Here is a 22,109-nt window from a genome sequence, read left to right on the forward strand (position 1 = left end):
TCTGTGGGGGTCCTGACCATTGAAGAACAGCATGAAAGGGGGATAACAAAGCATGCAGAGAAACAGATGAACTACAGTCAGTAATTATAGAACTACAAAGTGTTCCTATATGGTAAGTGGAGCTACTAAAATGGACAGTGAGTGTAGAAAAATGTTATGGCTGGTCGATGTATATTTAGATGTTTGGCCACCGGTAAGATAATAAGATATCTTTTTTCTCATATACTGCAGTGCAGGAAATACAATATGCTTCAGTGGAAAAGAAACTCATATTCTACAATGAGGAAACTCATATTGACTGCTCTGTAAGATTTTGTTGGGTCTGTGTATCAATAAATAAAGCTTTGACAAATTAGTTAGGGCTGTAAATTAAAAACACAGAGTTTTAGCCAGCTTCAATTGTTCTGGGAAGAACAGTCAGACTAAGCGTAATGATAATCCTATGTAAACACACACATAATGACAGATCTGTACTCTCCAGGGCCACTCTGATGTAAAAAAATGTAATGTTTGCTTATAATAAAGCAATAATGGCACAATGCAGTAATAATAGTACACTATTGGGTTTTGTATGCATTAATCAAAATTTAGCAGATTCGTTGGAGGTGCATTTACGAGCAGTATTTGGAAATTCAATGATTTGCATAAGGTTCAAAACAGCATTTAAAAGCTAATAAGCCTAAACTAACCGTCGTTCCTAGGAGACGTCACATGACCTGGATAAGTGTAGGCATTTTGCATGTATTCATGTGCTTTATAGGGTGGCCAGCCGTCCGGTTTTAGGTCGGACAGTCCGGCTTTTCAGCTGCCAGTCCTCCATCCACGCAACTCTAGGACGGACACTTAAAAATCCTCCTTTTGGAGTGAACTGGTTTCATTTTTGATCAATATTATCTGTCACTGGCTCAGGTATATGTCAAAACAAATGCTTTGTATTTAATTGGTTTAACAGCCTCATTTGACTGCTTATAGTGCTACCACTGGCCAATCGCAGAAGGTCCGCCCTCTAAATGCTAGTCTGTGATTGGGTGGTCACTTTTGCATTGTGCCTGGATCCTCCAATGCATTTTATAGAGTGAAAACAAAGAAAGATTGTCCACTTTCATAATTGGCCTCTTAAGTGGCAGGCAGTCTTTCATTGTTGGCTAGCTGCACTAAAATGAAATAATCCTATAGTTAGTCAACCCAGACTGGTTTGATTAGCAGCAGCATTGTTTTTTTGGTTGTGGATGGACCTGAAATAACCAACAGCTATTAGGTATTGAAATCTATGTTATTCTATAGCCTGAACGACAGAGAAAACAACCAGTGACCAAAAATGTATGATTCTTAATTACTTTATCCTGTTTGTGGTTGCAGTAGTCAATGAACAAGCACATTCTGGACAGGACACCATTTCATCCCTTAGCAAAACATTTACCCATTCATTCGTTTCGATTGCCAGTACTGTATACTCGAGGCAATCCAACCTATGAATGCTTTTGGGGAAAACCTACTAAACGAACAGGGAAACCTCCTGACAGACAGTTACCAAAAGTCAGGACTGACACCAGGTCCACTTGATCAGTGTTCCACCATGTAGACTGCTGTTCTGCGCTGAATAACCTAATCATCGATCATATATTAGTGGACACGACTGTTAAAGGGTGATTTGACTTTATATAGACAACATAATGATATGAATCTGTCTACCATTAGAGATTTTACTATACAGTTTATTTGATGGTAGAGCTGGATTATAAGAGCTGTGCGGAACAATTGCTGATCATCTAAGAATGTCCATTCCAAACATCCAAGAATGCAAAGAGGACAATGAGAACAGGACTCCAGATGAGCCTGATCAGAGTCATTTGTCATAAAGAGGTTCTGTTGGGTTAATATGACTTGTTTTTATTTTTAACTAAACATGAAATCTAGGGAGAAAAATCCATTCATTAATTTGATTGCCAATACTGTATATTCGAGCCAATCCAGCCTATCAACGCCTTTGGGGAAAACCTACCAAACAAACAGGAAAACCTGCTGACAGACAGTTACCAAAGGTCAGGACTAAGTCCAGGTCCACATGACCAATGTTCCACCATGTTTGTTTATTAGAATTATATATATATATATTCTTTATGCATTTTCTCCCCTTTATCTCCCTTTTTTTAAAGCGTCCAATTGCCCAATTGCGTCATGCTTCCTCTCCACCAATGCCGATCCCTGCTCTGATTGAGGAGAACGAAGCTAACCCACATCCCCTCCGCCGTATGCATTTTATCACCTGCACTTTTTGATGAGTGCAGTGCAGCTCAGCATTTAGAGACACACCCTGAGAGCACTCTTTTGTCATCCCTGTGCAGGCGCCATCAATCAGCCAGCAGAGCTCGTAATTGCACCAGTCATGGGAGAGAGACCCCATCCGGCTTAGTCCCGCCCATATCTGAACAACAGGCCGCTCAGTCTTAGCCGGTAGGCAGAGCTGAGATTCGATACGATGTATTTGAGATCCCAGCTCTGGTTCCTGCGTGTGTTTTTTACCGCTGTGCCACCTGAGCGGCTGTTTATTAGGATTTTAACGTCATGTTTTACACTTGGTTACATTCATGACAGGAAACGGTGGTCGCTCATTACACAAGGTTAATCAGTTCACAAGGTTATATCGAACACAGTCTCCAATTCACCTTATATGCATGTCTTTGGACTGTGGGAGGAAACCGGAGCACCTGGAGAAAACCCACGCGGACACGGGGAGAACATGAAAACTCCACACAGAAAGGACCCGGACCGCCCCACCTGGGGATGGAACCCAGGACCTACCCATTTAGCCACCGTTCCACCATGTAGACTGCTGTTCGGAGTTGAATAACCTAATCATCGATCATATATTAGTGAACACGACTGACTTGACTTCATATACACAACATAATGATCCAATCCATTAGAGATGTTACTATACAGTTTATTCTGTGGTAGAGCTGGATTATTAGAGCTGTGCTGAACAATTGCACAAAACATTGCTGATCATCTCGGTATAGGGTTGCCAACCGTCCTGTAAAAATACGGAATCGTTCCTTATTTGGAAACAAAACGTCGTGTATTGAACTGATACGGGACGCACTTTGTTCCGTATTTTTATAAATGGGAGAGAATGGGAGGGTGAATGGAGCTGTGGGCGGGTCTGGACGCGGAGCTTCTGCAAGATGATTGGAGGATCAGTCGAAAGGCTGAATCCCGTTTTGATTGACAGCTATTTTGATCTCTACACCGTCACTTAATCACTGGGAGCTTCAGTCCCATCGCGGATTTTGCGAGTGAAGTCGAAAGACAAACTGCAACCCATTTCTTGGTATTTGCTTGGTGAAATTACTTGACCATTTCCATTATTCATTGTGTAAATAAAACACACTCATAGTATTTGTTTCAGTTTAACATAATTTCAACATTTCCTAGTTCGAGTTTAATATCGTCTCGTTAGTTCGTTCAATCAATCATTCATACTGTTGGCTGGGTCGGAGTGAACTAGCCAGCTAGCAAGGTGCACACGATGGCAGACAATGCTAATATTGTCGACCTGATTTTGGCAAAGCCATTTGATAGTCGTCCTTACGAGGAGAAAGTTCGAATTAAACAGCAGGGCAGATCAACACCTAAGATTGATTTGGTGCAAAAAGTAAGTACAATGGGCCAAGGCCGTCTAAGCAGCCTAGCTCTGCTGGCCATTGAGAGGACACTGGTCAAGTCCCTGGAAAAGACGCCTACTTGGTACGATAGGATCACGGGCCATTTTCTTGAAAAGGAACGGGGGGCAGAATTTATGTATAAATAAATTGACAAATTTTATGATGTAAGCCGACAATGAGCTTCCCCTTTTTGAAAGACCAGCAGCCGCCACTGGTAAAAATTTTCTTTATGCATGTTGTTTTGCCTAAAATATGGTTCTGATTTATTATTATAAAGAACAAAAATAATAAATATTAAACAGCCTAAATAAAACATTTTGATAATGTTCCTATGACTGTGTAAGACCCGTTATATTTTTTATAGGTGCAACCATAACCGCCTATAACCCCGCTCAGGTAAACACCCGCCATCCCACCCCCCACCCTATGCCTTCCGTCAACCCAGGGTGTTCCTTATTCCCAGTTCTGAAAGTTGGCAACCCTATCTCAGAATGTCCATTCCAGACATCCAAGAATGAGGTACACAAGCTTTGTTGGGTTAATATGGCTTGTTTTTTACAGTACAGGAGAGGGGTAACATTAACCCCTTCCCCCCTTCAACCTTTATTTTATCCATCATTTTCATTTACATAAACTAGACATAAAATCTAGTGAGAAATACAGTAACCGTCGTATTTTTTCCTGAAATATACCGTGATGGTGGGGTTCGCCTGTATCGTTGGACTGTATTAGTGGATTGTGTGAGCTGAGCTGGGAGTGAAAATGGAGCTCTGGGCGGATGATGGCGGTTCGCCTGGGTGCGCGTCATCTTTAGATGCGCCTGACAGGACAACCCTGTGTATTTTTATACATTTTTATACCTTACACACGTCATTATTTCATTAATCGTATTTTACGTCACTTAATTCATTTCTTTAAAATATATTGTAGTAGTCTTACCGTTTTGGAAAACCCTGACAGACTATTTTTGATGAGGCTATTTTTCCTCACGCGCATACATACTGTTTTATTTCCCCAAAAATGATTCAAACTCATAATTGAAACACAAAAACCTTACGTCATGACATATACAAATATTATTATTGTTGTTTATTATCGTAATTGCAACAATATGCTAAATGATATCGCCTCAGCTTAGCGTCGGAGCAATATAAATAGAAGCAATAGGATGCTAGTCTGAGGTTCATGTCAAATGAAGGTTAACCTTCCCTCAAAAAGCCTAAATTTCCTCATTTAACAAAAGTAAAACACATTACGAACGCACTTCGACGCAAAACGTCAAAATATCGAGATAATAGACGTGATATTACCTTACCGTGAGAGAGGTTATAAGCGCGTTACGCCAATGCTGCACTTCTCCGAGCACCTGCAGAAACTTTGACGTCACTTGACAGACACGTGACGCACATCATGGGCGGGAGTAAAGCCATTCAGCGGCGTGATCGACATCCCGAAGAACCAATCACGACACCGCACACGGTTCCCATAGCGTAAAATATTGAACAGTCAAGTATTCATTCTGACTGATCCGATGTATTATGTAGCGCTCCAGTTAAAGCTTATTTATAATTCAGCAAGTCATTCATACACCTCCAGAAAATGAAGTATTTGTTCTTTAGTTTCCTCCGTGTCAGAAAGGTATAGATAAAGAAGGATCAGTTCATAAGTGAATAGTGAATTAACCCAATAGGTTTAAAACGGAGAGAATGAAGAGAATTAGTGATCATTGCACGCCACCTATAGGTGACATAGCAATAACAACCCCCCTCCCCCAGCAATGTACCAAACTTAACCTAACATCTTAGTACTACCGATCATAAGATGGTAGTTATTTTTTTCTAGTCGCTTCCTCTGTACTGATGCAGATCTCCACTTCTGATTGAGCAGAGCGAGACTGACACACGCCCCCTCCGACACGTGTGCAGAAGCCGACTGTATCTTTTCACCTTCACGAGGCAAGTTCATTTTTATTTATATTTTTATCCCCCAGTCTAGTCGTGTCCAATTACCCTGATTGCGTGCGTCCTCTATACTGATTCGACCCTTCACCGCTGACTGAGGACTCCTCTCAACTGACATGTCCCCCCCCCGATACGCACAGTCAGTACAGACTGCATTTTTCACCTGCACGAGTCGAGTTCATACACTTGACGGGCACTGTGTACGGAGGGCCACACCCCCATCAGCATTATTCCTCAGCCCTGTGCAGGCACCATCAGTCAGTCAGCAGTTGCACCAGTTATGAGGACCTATGATCTGACTTTCTTACCCTCTAACCCTGAACAGCAGCCAATCGTTGTTCATGCCGCCGCCCAGCCTAGTCGGAAAAAAGGCAGAGCTGAGATTCGATACGATGTATTCGAAACCTCAACTCTGGTGCGCTAGTGTACTTTACCGCTGCGCCACCTGAGCGGCCACGAGGCGAGTTCATATGTCAATCTAAACCCTGCCACATCACCCTACTGCTGCGTTCTCTTCACTGGCTTCCTGTAGCTGCACGCATTCAGTTTAAAACACTGATGCTCGCCTACAAAACCAAAAATGGACCAGCCCCAAGATACCTTTGTGGTCTAATAAAACCCCGCTCTGTACAACGCAACCTCAGAGCCACTAGTCTCGCTCGAATTGATCCTCCACCCAGGACTAGAGGAAGACAAGCATCAAGACTCTTCTCTGTACTCGCACCCAAGTGGTGGAACGAACTTCCTCTGTCTGTCCGAACTTCTGAGTCTTCTGCTGTCTTTAAAAAATGATTAAAAACCTTCATCACCTCTTTACTAAGCACTTAAGCTGACTTGTACTTACTTACTAACACTCACTAATACTAATTCATTTCTTGCAAAAAAAAAAAAAAAAAGGTTCTAGCAGGTTTCAGCAGATTTGTGTTCTTGGACTGTTGTTTACTTAAACTAGAGTATGGTAATGTTCACTATGATAAGAGCGTCTGCTAAATGCCGAAAATGTAAATGTGTGGATCAGATTTGTGTACGGAGAGCCACACCCTGATTAACGCATTATCCCTCGTCTCTGTGCAGGCACCATCAACCAGCCAGCAGAGGTCGTAATTGCATCAGTTATGAGGTTCCTATGCGGGTCCCCACCCTGTATGAACAACAAGCCAATCATTGTTTATCTAGCCGCCCAGCCCAGCCCAGCCCAGCCCAGTGCTGAGTTTCGAACCGACGAGTTCGAAATGTCAGCTCTGGTGTGCTAGCGTGTTTTACTGCTGCGCCACCTGAGCGGCTAAGATGGTAGCTATTCATTAATGGAGTCTACCCTGTTTTTGTTTGTGCAGTAAAGATGGTGGTGAAGTGATTGACAGGAGGGATGTAAACAAGTCAGCCTGGTTTTATGTTTTAGATACCGTTTTCTCAGTCTTATGACAATTACAATTACCATAGTGAGAACTATTAAATATTGACCAGTTGCACACCTTAGCAGTAGCAATGGTTGGGTTTCCTCTGGGTTTTCGCTGGTATCCCTTGTCCCATAGTGACCAAAATTAGGATTAAGCAGTTTTAGCCTACTAATTTTTATGCTATACTGGCTAGAGTAGTGATGGAACCATTGCCAATTGGGCATTTACTTACGTAGTCAATCCTAGGAGCAAGAGTGACTACTTTAGCTGACCCATGAATTAATTACTGAATTCATCACTTTATTTTGAATGGGATTGTAGTGGTTCCGAAACCACCCAGAAGCACTGCACGTAGGCAGGACTACACCCTCGATAAGGCACAAGTTCATCTCACCGCAAATTCTTATTATTTTTATTTTACATTTTTAAAAAATATATTTTTGTTTATGCATTTTCTCCCCTTTTTCTCCCTTTTAGCACGTCCAATTGCCCAATTGCATCATGCTTCCTCGCCACCAATGCTGATCCCCGCTCTGATTGAGGAGAACGAAGCTAACCCGTGCCCCCTCCGACACGTGGGGAGCAGCTGTATGCATTTTGTCACCTATACTTTGACAAGTGCAATACGGATCAGCACTGTGTTTGGAGAGACACACCCTGACAGCACTCTTTCCCCGTCTCAGGCGCAGGCGCCATCAATCAGCCAGCAGAGGTCGTAATTGCATTAGTTATGAGAAAGTCCCTATCCAGCTTTAAAATCCCACCCCGATCTGAACAACAGGCCAATCGTTGTACATGTGGCTGCTCAGCCCAGCTGGCAGGCAGAGCTGAGACTCGATACGATGTATTCGAGATCCCAGCTCTGGTTCCAGCGTGTGCTTTTACCGCTGCGCCACCTGAGCGGCCAGTTTTTTTTTTTGTTTTTTTTTTAAATGCATTTTCTCTCCATTTTCCTCCCGATTTAGAGCATTCAATTTGTCTTCCGCTGCTGAGGGATACCCGATTGCATCCGAGGAGAGCACGTCACTGTACACGCCTCTTCCGACAAGTGTACAGCCCTCCTCTTCTCGCCCCTGCTTTCTACACAGGCGTCTCTATCGCCAATCAGGGTCCTTACACAGCGTATGAAGACCCACCCACCCACACATAGTCCAGACCCCACCCTGCAGTTACGGTGGCCAATTAGTATCTGCTGCAGGCACTGCCAATTATGCCCGACCGAGGAGTTCAGAATCTCGGTGCTGGTGTGCTAGTGGAATATCCCACTGTGCCACCAGGGCGCCCCCAGTTTTGGTTTTTATAATAGCTTTAGTTTACATAATAAACAAGGTTCATCTTTTGCTATATACAAAGCCACACAGTTAGACTGCTTAAGTTAATTTATTGGCATTGGTTCTATAGAACAACCTGAAGTAGTCTGTAGCTTTTGGCTTTAAAATTGGCACGAGGGTACAGAAACAAGTAGCGGAGTGGCGAACACTTTTACATGGAGAAGAGAAGAACTTACATTCCTCTGACATATAAGACAGTTTCATTACCAAATTAACAGAATAAATAAGTTTGTCATCATCAGGACTTGGAATAACGAGGAGGAAACTTAGCACATCAGTAAAGATAAAAATACATAAGACTGCACAAGAACATGAAAATAACATACAGATCATTTCACTAATGGCACTAAAGCTTTCTCCCACTGTGCATGTGGGTTTTTCGATTTATGCACACTGCATTTAGTCAGCTCTTGCCTAAAAACAGCCTTTTAGTGCTATAATAAACATCTAAAAATTTGTATTCTGTATTCAGATTTTTATTATTAAACATAAAAATTAAAAGTGGTAGAGACTGATCAATATGGGATAATCGTTACACCATTCTATCAATATTGTAATTAAATATTTATTTATCAGTCTGCCATAGATGTGGCCACATAAATAGTTAAGTACAAAGCTTCATTAAAAACTATGTAAAATAAAATCATGTAAAATAGAACATGTGAAAGAACAGCAGGGAGAGGCTTTCATTTAGCCCTTCAAAAGTGCTATAATGATGAAACCCTAGACTTTTAAACTAAAAGAACAGGTCAGTGTTTTTCCACCCAAATTAAGTGCACAGTTCGTAAGATTTTAGTACTGATGATAAAACAGGACATTACATTTATAAAACATGGTGATTTGAGATAAAAAAAAGATGAATTGGTACCACTGCATATTCTACCCAGCTCTACTGGTTCATTTAAAGGTCTCTGTCAGGGCATTGCAATTTCTTGCCCGAGCTTATACAGTCTGCTAAGTTACTAAATGAAAAATCATGGTATAATAAAAAAACCAAATATTTATTTTGGTAGGTAATTTGCACTGCGTTTGCAAACACAAATGTTTGGATTGTTGAAAAGACCAAAGAAATTCTAACATTTACAATCTTTATAATAAAAAACCCAATTTTCATTATAAAGATTGTATGCATTTGTATAGTCTTTATCTTAAATAAATGTCACATCACAACAGAAGGTAAACATGCTAGCACACTAGAGCTGACATCTCAAACTTGAGCTCTGCTACCGGCAGGTTGGGCAGTTGGGTGCCGGAGGGGATTCCTCATAACTAATGCAATTACGACCTCTGCTGGCTGATCAATGGTGCCTGCATAGAGACGGGGGATAATGGAGATCAGTGCATGACTCTCCATGTGTAAGACTGAACCCAGTATAAACTCTCCTCGTGCAGGTGAAAAGATGCAGTCAGCTACTGCACACGTGTCGGAGAGGGTGTGTGTTAGTCACGGCTCTCCTCGGTCAGGAGTGGAAGTCAGCAGGAGTATAAAGGAACGAAATGCAATCTGGTAATTGAAAAGACTAGATGGGGGCTCAGCTGTAAAATATCAATAAATAAATAAATAGTTTTGGTTTTGTCTGACTTCAGATTTCTGTTTAAATGTATGTAAAGCTTAATGAGAAGCTATTCAAGTATGGAAATACTTAAAAAAAAGCCTGGCTTTACAATTTTGCCTTAAAATGCATTCCAGCTGGTTTAGCTGATTAACTTTAAGTTTTAAGTTTAAGTTTTTTTAATAGCATGACAGCTTCAACCTGGAGGATGAGGGCTAGTACTAAACTGTCCAGGAAGTCCTGCAGAACTGAATCTCATGCAATAGCAATAGGAAGATGAACACACTTGGAGGAGAGCGCTAATCAACTGTGTCCTTCTGTACATATTTAACAGTGAAGCCATTGATCCCACCCAAAGAGCAGCACCAATTATGCTACGTGAAAACTTTATGAAGATTTTTCATATTTTTAACCAAAGCAAAAGCATTATATGAATTAAACAGGTTTTGTGAGTAACCCTGCTTTATACCAACAGCAACACAACAAAGTGACTAACAAAGAGGCCAAAAGGGCATTTGTTGTTAATAATGTCTGACTAAACATGATAAGCAGCAGAGCAACTGTTAGTGACACAAAGTGGGTAAATTTTGCACAGCAAAATTTAATTAAGCAAATGAATAGATGCAGTGATGTGATATTTAGTTTTAGGGCTTGATTTATCCATCATGTTGTGTAACATGATGCTTCTTTGGTTCTTGTGAGATTTTACTCCTATTGACCTTATAGTTTCAAATTTAATGGAAAATAAAAATAATGCTTGGAAAAATGTTGTAATTGTTTTGTGGGTGTGCATGTTAACAGCCAGTGATAAAACATACTTTGACCCCCACAGGACCACTACAGAGCAGGTATTATTTAGGTGGTGGATCATTCTCAGCACTGCAGTTACAATCTATTAGACACTCCTACCTAGTTGGTCCACCTTGTAGATGTAAAGTCAGAGACGATCGCTCATCTATTGCTGCTGTTTGAGTTGGTCATCTTCTAGACCTTCATCAGTGGTCACAGGACGCTGCCCACCTGGCGCTGTTGGCTGAATATTTTTGGTTGGTGGACTATTCTCAATCCAGCAGTGACAGTGAAGTCACAACACACACTAACACACCACCACCATGTCAGTGTTACTGCAGAGCTGAGAATGACCCACCACCTAAATAATACCTGCTCTGTGGTGGTCCTGGGAGAGTCCTGACCATTGAAGAACAGCATGAAAGGGGCGAATGAAGCATGCAGAGAAACAGATGGACTACAGTCAGTAATTGTAGAACTACAAAGTGCTTCTATATGGTAAGTGGAGCTGATAAAATGGACAGTGTGTGTAGAAACAAGGAGGTGGTTTTAACGTTATGGCCGATCTGTTTCATTCTTTCAAGTTTCTGTACAAAACAACAATGTACAACACAGATAAACTGGATAATATACAGGGGTACCTTGCTACATTAAATATACATAATTATTAATATCCTGAGGTTATTAGTGTCATTATTTTATTTCAATCCATTATTCGGCATGACGGTTACTTTTCATTTACCAGATTAATTCAAGGTGGCTAAAATATTAAAACGCTAAATGAATTATTAAAAAGATAAATGAATGTCCTAATCTATTGGTATGGTGCAAAATGTTCCTAGACCCTGTAAGGTTTTCATAAATATTATATTTTCCTCTAAAGATACCATGTACATCATTTAAAGGAAGACTCTCTTTCTCCGAAGGCCTCCTTGCTTTGTCAGTAGGCCAGAAAGAGGCCAAACCACCTTTAGATCTCTGCTCAGAGTGCACAAAACAGTTTTTTACAGCCACCTGTGTACTAGACACAAACTTTTTGTAATAAGCTAGAACTAAAAGGCTTATCTGGCAGGACAATGTGTCTAACAAGTCTTAAACGATGGAAATGATCTCATTTGTAATGAGGAGCGCATTCCTCATTCCAAGCCCACATCGATCTGGGTTCATCACATGTTTGGGACAGCAGTGCTAGTCACAGGCAATGCTACCTACTACACTAGTCTCATTCTTTAATGCCGTCCTTGTCCGCTTTGCTAGGAGACAACAACGTCCTGCGGGATCGAGTCGTGGAGTTGTCGGGCTTGGGGCACTCGTCCTCCTGGGGGCTCTCGGAGTCCGTCTCGCCTTCCTCTTCCTCGAGCGTCAACTCAAACTGGAACTTATCGGTCGACGAGGCTCCTGCAGTGCCGTGCGAGTCCTGATCCTCTAGTGTAGGAGAGGGACTGTGAGGGATCATGCTCTGGTACCACTCGCGGTTGTCCTCCAGGGTGTCCAGGATCTCCTGAGCATCCGGGTGGACCAGGTCTGCCCACGTCTCCCATAAGGGATGCACAATGTAGTCAATGAAGCCCACCTTGATCAAGAGGTAAAAGGGAGGATTAGATGTTGGAAGATCACTCATAACAACATGTTACTTTTATATGTTCTGTTTAAAACAAAGTAATAGATGTCCAAACAATTGAGACACTTGGTTTTACAGTAATATAATTGTGGAATTATTTCTTTTTTTTTTCTAGCCATATTATCCCTGAGCTGAACAGACTTCATTATTGGCTTAGAAGACGTTCCTGGATTTCTTGCCATTATAGGCACATGGCAACTGTGTTAAATTAGGGCCAACTAGGGGCACTCAGGTGGCACAGCAGTAAAATAGGCTAGCACACCAGAGCTGACATCTCAAACCCGTGAGTTTGAATCTCAGCTCTGCTACCAGCAGGCTGGGCGCCTACACGGACAACGATTGGCTCGTTCGTACAGTGGATGCTGGAGGTGGTTCCTCATAACTGATGCAATTACGACCTCTGCTGGCTGACTGATAGCGCCTCCACAGAGACGAGAGATAATAGGGATCAAAGTGCGACTCTCTGGGTGTGTTCGAAAACCTAGAGAGCTCTCTACATAGACAGCATTTTACATCATCCTATGTGCGCTCCCGAGAAGCAGGCTGTTCAAAATCCTAGATGCCTTAATATCCTCCCTAGTAAGGTATCTTAAAATTTCAACAGTATTTTGAGTGGAGAACGAGGGAGCATCCGATGCTTTCTTAGCGATGAAGGCAATCCCAGCATTCAGTGCGGCACGACTTTTCTCTCAAAAAACTAACAAATATGGCAGACGATGCGAAGCAAAGAACGAACTTATTTTCAAATGTAAATAAATTATCATTGATTTTTAATTTGTATAAACGTGTACAACTGTTTTTATTTGCAAGTTCGGGCTTGTCAGGGACAGTTTAACCGTTTTTGGTACATGGAGGGAGATGTTATTTGACATGCTAGCCCGTTGTGCCACCTCATCCCACTGGTTTAAATGGCATGATGCTAACTGTATTAGCTTAGTGAGCAAAACCCAATGTTATCGCTGTCTAAGTAGTGCATTCAAATAATCTGACTCATAAGTAGATGACTTATTAGAATCCATATGCCTATGTAGACAGTAAGACAGCAAGGCAGCGCCCTAGGTTTTCTTACACACCCTCTGTGTGCGAAACTGAGCCCTGTGTGAATCCGCCTTGTGCAGGTAAAAAGATGCAGTCGGCTACTGCACATGTGTCGGAGGGTGTGTGTCCCGGCTCTCTGTGGTCAGAGGGGAAGTCAGCATCAGTAGAGAGGATGCAAAATGCAATTGGGTAATTGGTTATGACTAGATTGGGAGGAAAATGAAACTCTAGAACAAATGCATTTAGCGTAAATCTATTCTAAGCATCTGAAGACTTTTCTTGTTTACAAAGTTCAGACACATTGTTTTGCTTGTTTTATAGAATTGCTTTACAGTTATTACATCCAGTTGCATGTGATTATTCTCTCGCTATCATAGAGTAGTGCACACTGTAATCAGTTGCAGATGACGTTCACATACTGTGACTTATCAGTTACAGACCAGCTGATTAGTACAGTGCATGATCAAGGCTGCAGTGTAAAGGCACAAATATAAATATGAGGAGTTTTTCAGTTGCATTAAATACATAAAATAAACCAGCCAACAAACTGTTCTGTCAAAGGAAAAAGAAACGGATATTCAACAATACACAGATAATGGTGTCAAAATCTTTGAGGGATCACTTATATTTTGGTTGGAAATTATGAGGGTGGGAGGAGTAGTAATTGGTCTTATCTGAGAGACTGAGAGAGAGAGCTTATGGTCTGGATTTAGCACCATCTGATTTCCACCTTTTTGGACGCTCAAAGAAGCTTTAAGGGGAAGAAGATGTTCATGTGATGATGATGTGAAAGCAGCGGTGCACAGAGATGGGGACTCGAGTCGCACGTAAGTTGCAACTTCAGACTCGACTCGTGACTCGCAAAAAATTACTTGTGGACAACAAAAGTCAGCAACATTAGTTACGTGCAGGGCCGGCGCTAGGGGGGGGGCTGAGGGGGGCATTGCCCCCCCAAATTGTGTCTTTGCCCCCCAAGCACAATGCAAGCAACGGCTATTTTTAAAATTAACCAATCACAAAAATGCATTTTGTTTTACAGTGTGAAGATATTTCCTTGCTTATTCCTGATTGGCTCTTTGAGTCATATAAAAATCGGCAGACTGCCCCAAACAGTTCAGTTCGGCAGTATATGTTCTGTTAGTGTGAGCGAGAGGCAGGTATACTGGTAAACACTCTTCTGAGTTTAAACTGACTTTCACATGGTAATATTTGCTTAACTGTGGTTTTTCGTTGCTTTAATGTTACTTACCTCTTACATAGGTGTTGCTTAAATTATTTTATTAGCCGTTAGCGGTTAGGCTAATGAACTAATGGCAATTTAATTAAGGGGGCGTATTAAAATGAAATACAATTAGATAATCTTTTTTCTCCATTTACATAATCAACATGTATTTTTTAATCATTGGGTTTTAAGTTTAAGTTCGAAAACATGCATTTTTATTTCTTTACCTCATACATCACTTTAAGCCAGTATCAATAGCTTGGCTGTCATCATTCATGCACAAATCAAGCCTTGAACATATTTCTGGCTTCAAAAACATGACTATCAACATGCCCCCTCATTAGGTTTTACTGCCCCCCCAAGCAAAGCAGTCCAGAACCGGGGCTGCTTACGTGTGACAATTATATATATATATGATCCAACATCATTCTGATCGTGTCATTTTCTGCTCTCTAATAACGCACAACGCACGCAATGGCTAAATGTTCCAGCCAGCTTCCGGCGTAGTGATGAAGTGTAGCTCCCTACTCCCTCCTTTGAATTCGAATGTCACTTAAAATGGTGGAATACGTAGTGCACTTCACAGTAACAGATAATGTGAATGCAACATTCCTACAGAATTGGCGCTAATGACTGAAAAAACGCTTTCTGAGCCAATCAAACCTTCTGATTTTAATTTTTAGTAAAACATGCTGTTATTTGCATGTATTGCAGCGTCACGCAGATGATTGTCAATGAAACGCTTGATTGGCTTTCTAACGAGTTCGTGTTTTACTTCACAACCGGGAAAAGTTTGGAGGTTTTTAATTATAAGCACATTTACAAAATAACAAATTATATTACTAATGGGACAACACACAGTTATACATTTAATAGCATCTAGAACAACATAAGCTAAGGTATGCAGTGGTTATAGATTTTTGGATCCATGTGTTTTGGATTTTGGCCACTACATTTTTACACTACATTTCCAATATATGTTTTGTGTATATTATACTGACTTGTGACTTGACTCAGACTCTAGCCTAAAGACTCGTGACCTGACTCGGACTCTAGCCTAAAGACTCGTGACTTGACTCGGACTAGCCTAAAGACTTGTGACTCGACTCGGACTCGTATTTTGTGACTGGGATAAATGCATCGGAAGGTGACTATGTAGAAAAGCAATGTAATGTGTTTTTGAAATTCCTTAAAACAGATTTAAAAAAAGTGAGGAAACTTTTTGAAGAACCCTCAGAATGGGGAGCTATTGTACCTGAGACTTTTCCACAGAGGCAGTGTGCTTATCACACATAGGGCTGATCTCCATGCCTTTGTCCCGTTCCCGATCGCCCTGTGTGAAGTATTCTATCATGATACGGTCTGTCCACTGCCGATAGAGCTCCAAAGGTTTGGTGGGGTTGCTGAGGTCTGCACAGTGGACCATGTTCTGGAGAACCTGAAATAATAGGTAACAGCAGGTAAGGCAAGGCAAGTTTATTTGTGTAGCACCTATCCCAGCTTTTCAATGGGCACAAGGCACATAGCAACACCCTGGACGGGACGCCAGTCCATCACAGGGCAGACACACATACACACACCAATTCACCTATAGGGCAATTTATTGTCTCCAATTAATCAGACTGCATGTCTTTGGACTGTGGGAGGAAACTGGAGCTCCTAGAGGAAACCCATGCAGACACGGGGAGAACATGCAAACTCCGCACAGAAAGGACCTGGCCCGCCCCGCCCCGCCCCGTCTGGGGATCGAACCCAGGACCTTCTTGCTGTGAGGCGACAGTGCTACCCACTGAGCAACCATGCCGCCCCCAATGGAATGCTGACAGCCAGAAATTAAGAATCATAATTCCAACCTGTATTCTGTCCGAGTAGTTGTCCAGCAACAACACTCCAAGACTGGTCACTTTTTTGGTCTCAACCATGGTCTTCAGGTCTGCCAGAAAATGCATATGTTTGGACATATCTGTAGCCAAGACCTGTAATAATAAAATAATAATAAAGAGAATTACACAATTATTATGGGACAAAGTTACACAACATGCATATCACCCTAATGCTAGTAGCTGCACCTCTTTTATGCAGAACTGCTTTAAATATTTAGGTTCGCAAGGATGAATTGCTAAAACATTAATGAATTTGACTATAGGTCACTGTTACACTTCATTCATTCATTCATTAGTACATTCACTGTATGTTTTACCAACACTTTATCCTGGTCAGGGTCGCAGTGGGTCTGATTCACTGGACGATGTTTGTTTGTTTGTTTATTAGGATTTTAACGTCATGTTTTACACTTTGGTTACATTCATGACCGGAACGGTAGTTACTCATTACACAAGGTTCATCAGTTCACAAGTTTATATCAAACACAGTCATAGACAATTTAGTGTCTCCAATTCACCTCACTTGCATGTCTTTGGTCTGTGGGAGAAAACCGGAGCATGGGGAGAACATGCAAACTCCACACAGAAAGGACCCGGATCGCCCCACCTGGGGATGGAACCCAGGACCTTCTTGCTGTGAGGCGACAGTGCTACCCACTTAGCCACCGTTCCGCCCTGATTCACTGGGTGAAAGGTATGAAACATCCCAAACAGGTTGCCAGTCCATCACAGAGCACACACACACATTCACACTCGGCCATTATAGGGGCTCTTGGACTTGTGAGATTAAACTGGAGCACTTAAAGAAAACCCATGCAGATACACGGAGAACATGCTAACTCCACACAGAGAGGACTCTAACCGCCCAAGCCTCTTCTTGCTGTGAGGCAAATGCGCTACCCACTGCGCCACCAGGCCGCCCCACGTTTAAACATCCACTGCTTACTCTGATTAAATGTAAACTTTGTATTCTGAATCATTGTCCTGCTGTATAAACTGATCATACATTAACTTTAGATAATCAACAAATGAGTATCTTAGCATCTTAGAAGAGAGTGGAATTTATTCTTTCTTACCCCCATGCTATCACACAACCACCACCACATTTGAACGATGCAGCAATGTTATTAGTAGCATATGCTTTATTTTCTTTTTGCCAGACATAATAAAACCCTTGTTGTACAAAGTTCAAATTCTGATTGGTCTATCCAAAGAACATTTTTCCAAAATATTTAAGTGTTTTGGCATGTATCAGACAAATATTGAGGTTTCTCTTGGTTAACTATAGTGATAAATGTCTGCAGCTTAAGACTAAACAGGCCACAGCCATCAGGGAATACAGTTTCCATGAAACGGTGTACATGGTCTGCATCAATGCTTAGGTAGGTGGTAAGTGTCAAAGTAACATCCACATGGATGGCAGGACCCAAGGTTTCCCAGCAGAACATTGCCCAAAGCATCACACTGCCTCCACCGGCTTGCCTTGTTCCCATAATGCATCCTGGTGCCACGTCTGCCCTAGGTAGCCGACGCACACGCACGCGGCCATCCACGCAATGTAAAAGAAAACGTGATTCATCAGATTCACCAGGCCATCTTCTTCCATTGCTCCGTGGTCCAGTTCCAATGCTCACGTGCCCATTGTTGGCGCTTTCAATGGTGGACAGGGGTCAGCATGAGCACCCTGACTGGTCTGCAGCTATGCAGCCCCATATGCAACAAACTGTGATGCACTGTGTATTCTGACACCTTTCTATCAGAACCAGCATTAACGTCTTCAGCAATTTGAGCTACAGTAGCTCGTCTGTTGCAAGGGCCAGCCTTCGCTCCCCATGTGCATCCACGAGCCTTGGCCACCCATGACCCTGTCGCCGTTTTACCACTTTTCCTACATTGGACCACTTTTGATAGATACTGATATTGCAGACCGGGAACACCCAGTATAGTACATTTTGTTTAATAGTACATTAACAAGCTGAAATCATTAAAAGGGAGACATAGAAGAATGTCTACAGACTAGCTACTCAGTTTTCCACACACCACCTAAAAACCTACCAGTGGCTGCTTTAAACGAAATCCAAGCCAAATAGCCACTGAACAAGCCCCTAAACAAGGCCCTTAACCCACCTGGCTCCAGGGGTGACATATTATAACTGGTCAAGTACTTTAATCCTAAATATGTAATGAAACAAAATCTAACTATGTATTGCTTTCAAGCACTGTTGTTTTGGCTATCTGAAAATTGATGATTGTCTTACCATGTCGATAACCATTGTGCGAAGTGACCGTCGCTGTTTCTTGTTTAGGTTCTGAAAGATATCACAGTTCTCTTCCTGAAGCAGTTTGAAGCCCACAGCCAGGTGGTGGTTCTCTAGCACAGATGCATCGTTGTACATTAAAGCCAGTTCAGAGTCTAATAAGAGTGAACAAACAGAAAGAACAAAATTGGCACAAATCCAAAAAGTTTTTCCACACTTTGTAGTTGTACAATTACTGACTGTAGTCCATCTGTTTCTCTGCATGCTTTGTTAGCCCCCTTTCATGCTGTTCTTTAACGGTCAGGACTTTCCCAGGACCACTACAGAGCAGGTATTATTTGGGTGGTGGATCATTCTCAGCACTGCAGTGACATGGTGGTGGTGTGTTAGTGTGTGTTGTGCTGGTATGAATGGATAAGACACAGCAGCAATGATGGAGTTTTTAAACACCTCACTGTCACTGCTGGACTGAGAATAGTCCACCATCCAAAACATCCAGCCAACAGCGCCCCATGGGCAACGTCCTGTGACAACTGATGAAAGTCTAGAAAATGACCAACTCAAACAGCAGCAATAGATGAGCGATCGTCTTTGACTTTACATCTACAAGGTGGACCAACTAGGTAGGAGTGTCTAATAAAGTGGACAGTGAGTGGACACGGTATTTAAAAACTCCAGCAGCGCTGCTGTGTCTGATCCACTCATACCAGCACAACACACACTAACACCACCACCATGTCATTGTCGCTGCAGTGCTGAGAATGATCCACCACCTAAATAATACCCACTCTGTGGTGGTCCTGACCATTGAAGAACAGGGTGAAAGCAGGCCAAAAAAGTATGTGGACTACAAAATGCTTCTATATGGTAAGTGGAGCTGATAAAATGGACAGTGAGTGTAGAAACAATTAGGTGGCTTTAATGTTATGGCTGATCAGTGTATTTATAATGCTTTAATCTGTGGTGTATAAAGTATAAATTTTTTTAATGATTATTAAATGTACTTAATTATTGAAAGTAGAAATACAAGTTAATGTTGTTAATAAAAACGCAAGCGGTTTCAACCCACAGATGCCGGAGTTACCTTATAGTACTTAATTTCTCAGGATGTGTTCTATACTGTTTTGTCGACCTAACAACACCCCACCTCCATTTAGATTAATACACACATTTAAATCCAAGCCCCAGACAATTTTTTTAAATTGATGTATAATTATAATAATATATAAACATACTGGTATTGATGAGAAATTGGTTGGAAACTCCTGGATGATCAACATCATGTATGGCACTAGCAAACAGAGCAGCCATGACTTCAAGGTCAGTAAAAACAGCCTAAAACAAAGAATATATACATTTTATTACTTGTTATTTAATGTAAAAATCCCAGTCTCTTCCCAAAAAGTGAGATTTAATAAGAACAGTAAGGAACCTCTAAAGCAGGTGAGGAGAGGAGCACATGTGTGGACTGCACTACATCAGCAGCATGGATGTTATTGTGATAGGCAACATCGGCACGGTAATGGTCTTCTAAAGTCATCACGAAGGTGATGAATGTATCTGTTGGGATCTTAAAGGTTTTTAGCAGGTCTCTTTCCTAGGACAAAAATGACAAAAACAATGAAGTCAATTATTATGCACAAAAATGACTAAGCGTTTAGGAAAGTCAGACTATTATTTAAATATTTTTTTTACCTGAAATATAGTGTACATTATCACCGTAAGTGGTCGATTCCCTGAATGCTCTGCTACCTTAAAGATATCTAGGCCCCATCGATTCATGTCCTCAAGTTCCTAGAATTAGAAAACATTTATTAAAATTTATTCATCAGCTCCACTTACCATATAGAAGCACTTTGTAGTTCTACAATTACTGACTGTAGTTCATCTGTTTCTCTGCATACTTTTTTTAGCCTGCTTTCACCCTGTTCCTCAATAGTCAGGACCCCCACAGGACCACAGAGCAGGTATTATTTGGGTGGTGGATCATTCTCAGCACTGCAGTGTCAATGACATGGTGGTGGTGTGTTAGTGTGTGTTGTGCTGGTATGAGTGGATCAGACACAGCAGCGCTGTTGAAGTTTTTAAATACCGTGTCCACTCACTGTCCACTCTATTAGACACTCCTACCTAGCTGGTCCACCTTGTATATGTGAAGTCAGAGACGATCGCTCATCTATTGCTGCTGTTTGAGTTGGTCATCTTCTAGACCTTCATAATGGTGTTACCTGGCTAATGTGTCTTGTAAGACTGACGCAACAGATACTACTTGGTCTTTTGAAATGTTGCCTTCTGACACACAACTAATTTAATGAGTCTACACGGTGTCATAAAATGTACATTGTAGTGTAAACGCCACAAATTTCTGTGAAAGTGTAACCCCCCCCTTCCCTAATTCTTAGAATTATAATTTTACGTAATGGAACACTTGTATCTCATTTTAAGATCTTAACTTTTGGAGTGCAGGTGTGTTTTGGGTTTGTGTCACAAAAGTTAATGTCCAGTTTGTTAAACTAATCCAGGACTAAATCATTTTCATTTATGAATCTACATTGCTATTTCAGTTATTCTGGTAGGCAATTCATATAAAACCAAGTAGGAGAACAGATTGATAGTACAAATAAATCCAAATAATTAAACATTTATATTAAAATTCCTTTAAATCCACCAATCCAAATCATATATGCCAGCGTTTCCCAACCTGTTTTGCACCACGTACTGGTTTCATACAAGATATAGTTTCACGGACTGGTGGGTGCGGGAGGATTTAATAATATTGCTCACAAACAGTGTAAAATGAGCTTTTTTCACTGCAACAAAGTGCTGCTTCCATTTAGAGGGTGACAATAAGACAATAACATTCAAAATAGAAGCAGTGAAAACTTTTCTAGCGATCTCTAATTATTCATTCTTTCTGTGCGGCCCGGTAATAAACGACCCACGGACCGCGGCTCAGTGGTTGGGGACCACTGATATTTACAGTTAAAATTAGAACCCAAATAAAACCAAGTATTGTATGTCATGGCAGTCTTGCAATTTTAATTAATAATAAAGATTTTATTTTAGAAAACACAATAAAAACAAATAAAGTTTTGTTGGGTTTTAATGCTTTAGCTCTGGTCACGTGGCCCTAATCTATTTGTAATTCATAATATACCATTATATTTTACAGAGAAAGAGGTGAAACATATTTTTTACAAGTCTATATAAACTTTGGACTATATAAATAAGATGGCTACAGAGAAACAGATGAAGAGAATACCTTAAAAAGAGGTATTTTTTTACCTCCCCCCCAAATATATACATTTTGTGCCTGGCTTTTTAAAGAGTGAACAACGTCCGTCCTTATATACACCGACCAGGCATAACATTATGACCACTGACAGGTGAA

General features: G+C 41.3%; 2 protein-coding genes across 4 annotated transcripts in view; both read right to left on the reverse strand.

The window, feature by feature from the left end:
* rab3ab (RAB3A, member RAS oncogene family, b) overlaps window positions 1-5,042 on the reverse strand; it is a 16,839-nt gene extending 11,797 nt beyond the window's left edge. Inside the window, exon 1 of the mRNA XM_063012362.1 lies at window positions 4,981-5,042. The gene's annotated coding sequence lies outside the window, so the exon portion shown is untranslated. The remainder of the gene's footprint in view (window positions 1-4,980) is intronic.
* A 3,342-nt stretch (window positions 5,043-8,384) lies between these two features.
* pde4cb (phosphodiesterase 4C, cAMP-specific b) overlaps window positions 8,385-22,109 on the reverse strand; it is a 143,876-nt gene continuing 130,151 nt past the window's right edge. For all 3 annotated transcript variants that reach the window (XM_063013487.1, XM_063013490.1, XM_063013488.1), the window contains 7 exons: window positions 20,414-20,512; window positions 20,151-20,315; window positions 19,954-20,053; window positions 18,719-18,873; window positions 16,431-16,553; window positions 15,833-16,015; window positions 8,385-12,269 (listed from right to left, as the gene is read on the reverse strand). In XM_063013487.1, coding sequence (XP_062869557.1) covers window positions 11,919-12,269; window positions 15,833-16,015; window positions 16,431-16,553; window positions 18,719-18,873; window positions 19,954-20,053; window positions 20,151-20,315; window positions 20,414-20,512 — 1,176 coding nt within the window. In that variant the 3' untranslated portion in view covers window positions 8,385-11,918. The remainder of the gene's footprint in view (window positions 12,270-15,832; window positions 16,016-16,430; window positions 16,554-18,718; window positions 18,874-19,953; window positions 20,054-20,150; window positions 20,316-20,413; window positions 20,513-22,109) is intronic.

Source organism: Trichomycterus rosablanca, chromosome 17, assembly GCF_030014385.1.
Source record: "Trichomycterus rosablanca isolate fTriRos1 chromosome 17, fTriRos1.hap1, whole genome shotgun sequence".
Lineage (NCBI taxonomy): Eukaryota > Metazoa > Chordata > Actinopteri > Siluriformes > Trichomycteridae > Trichomycterus > Trichomycterus rosablanca.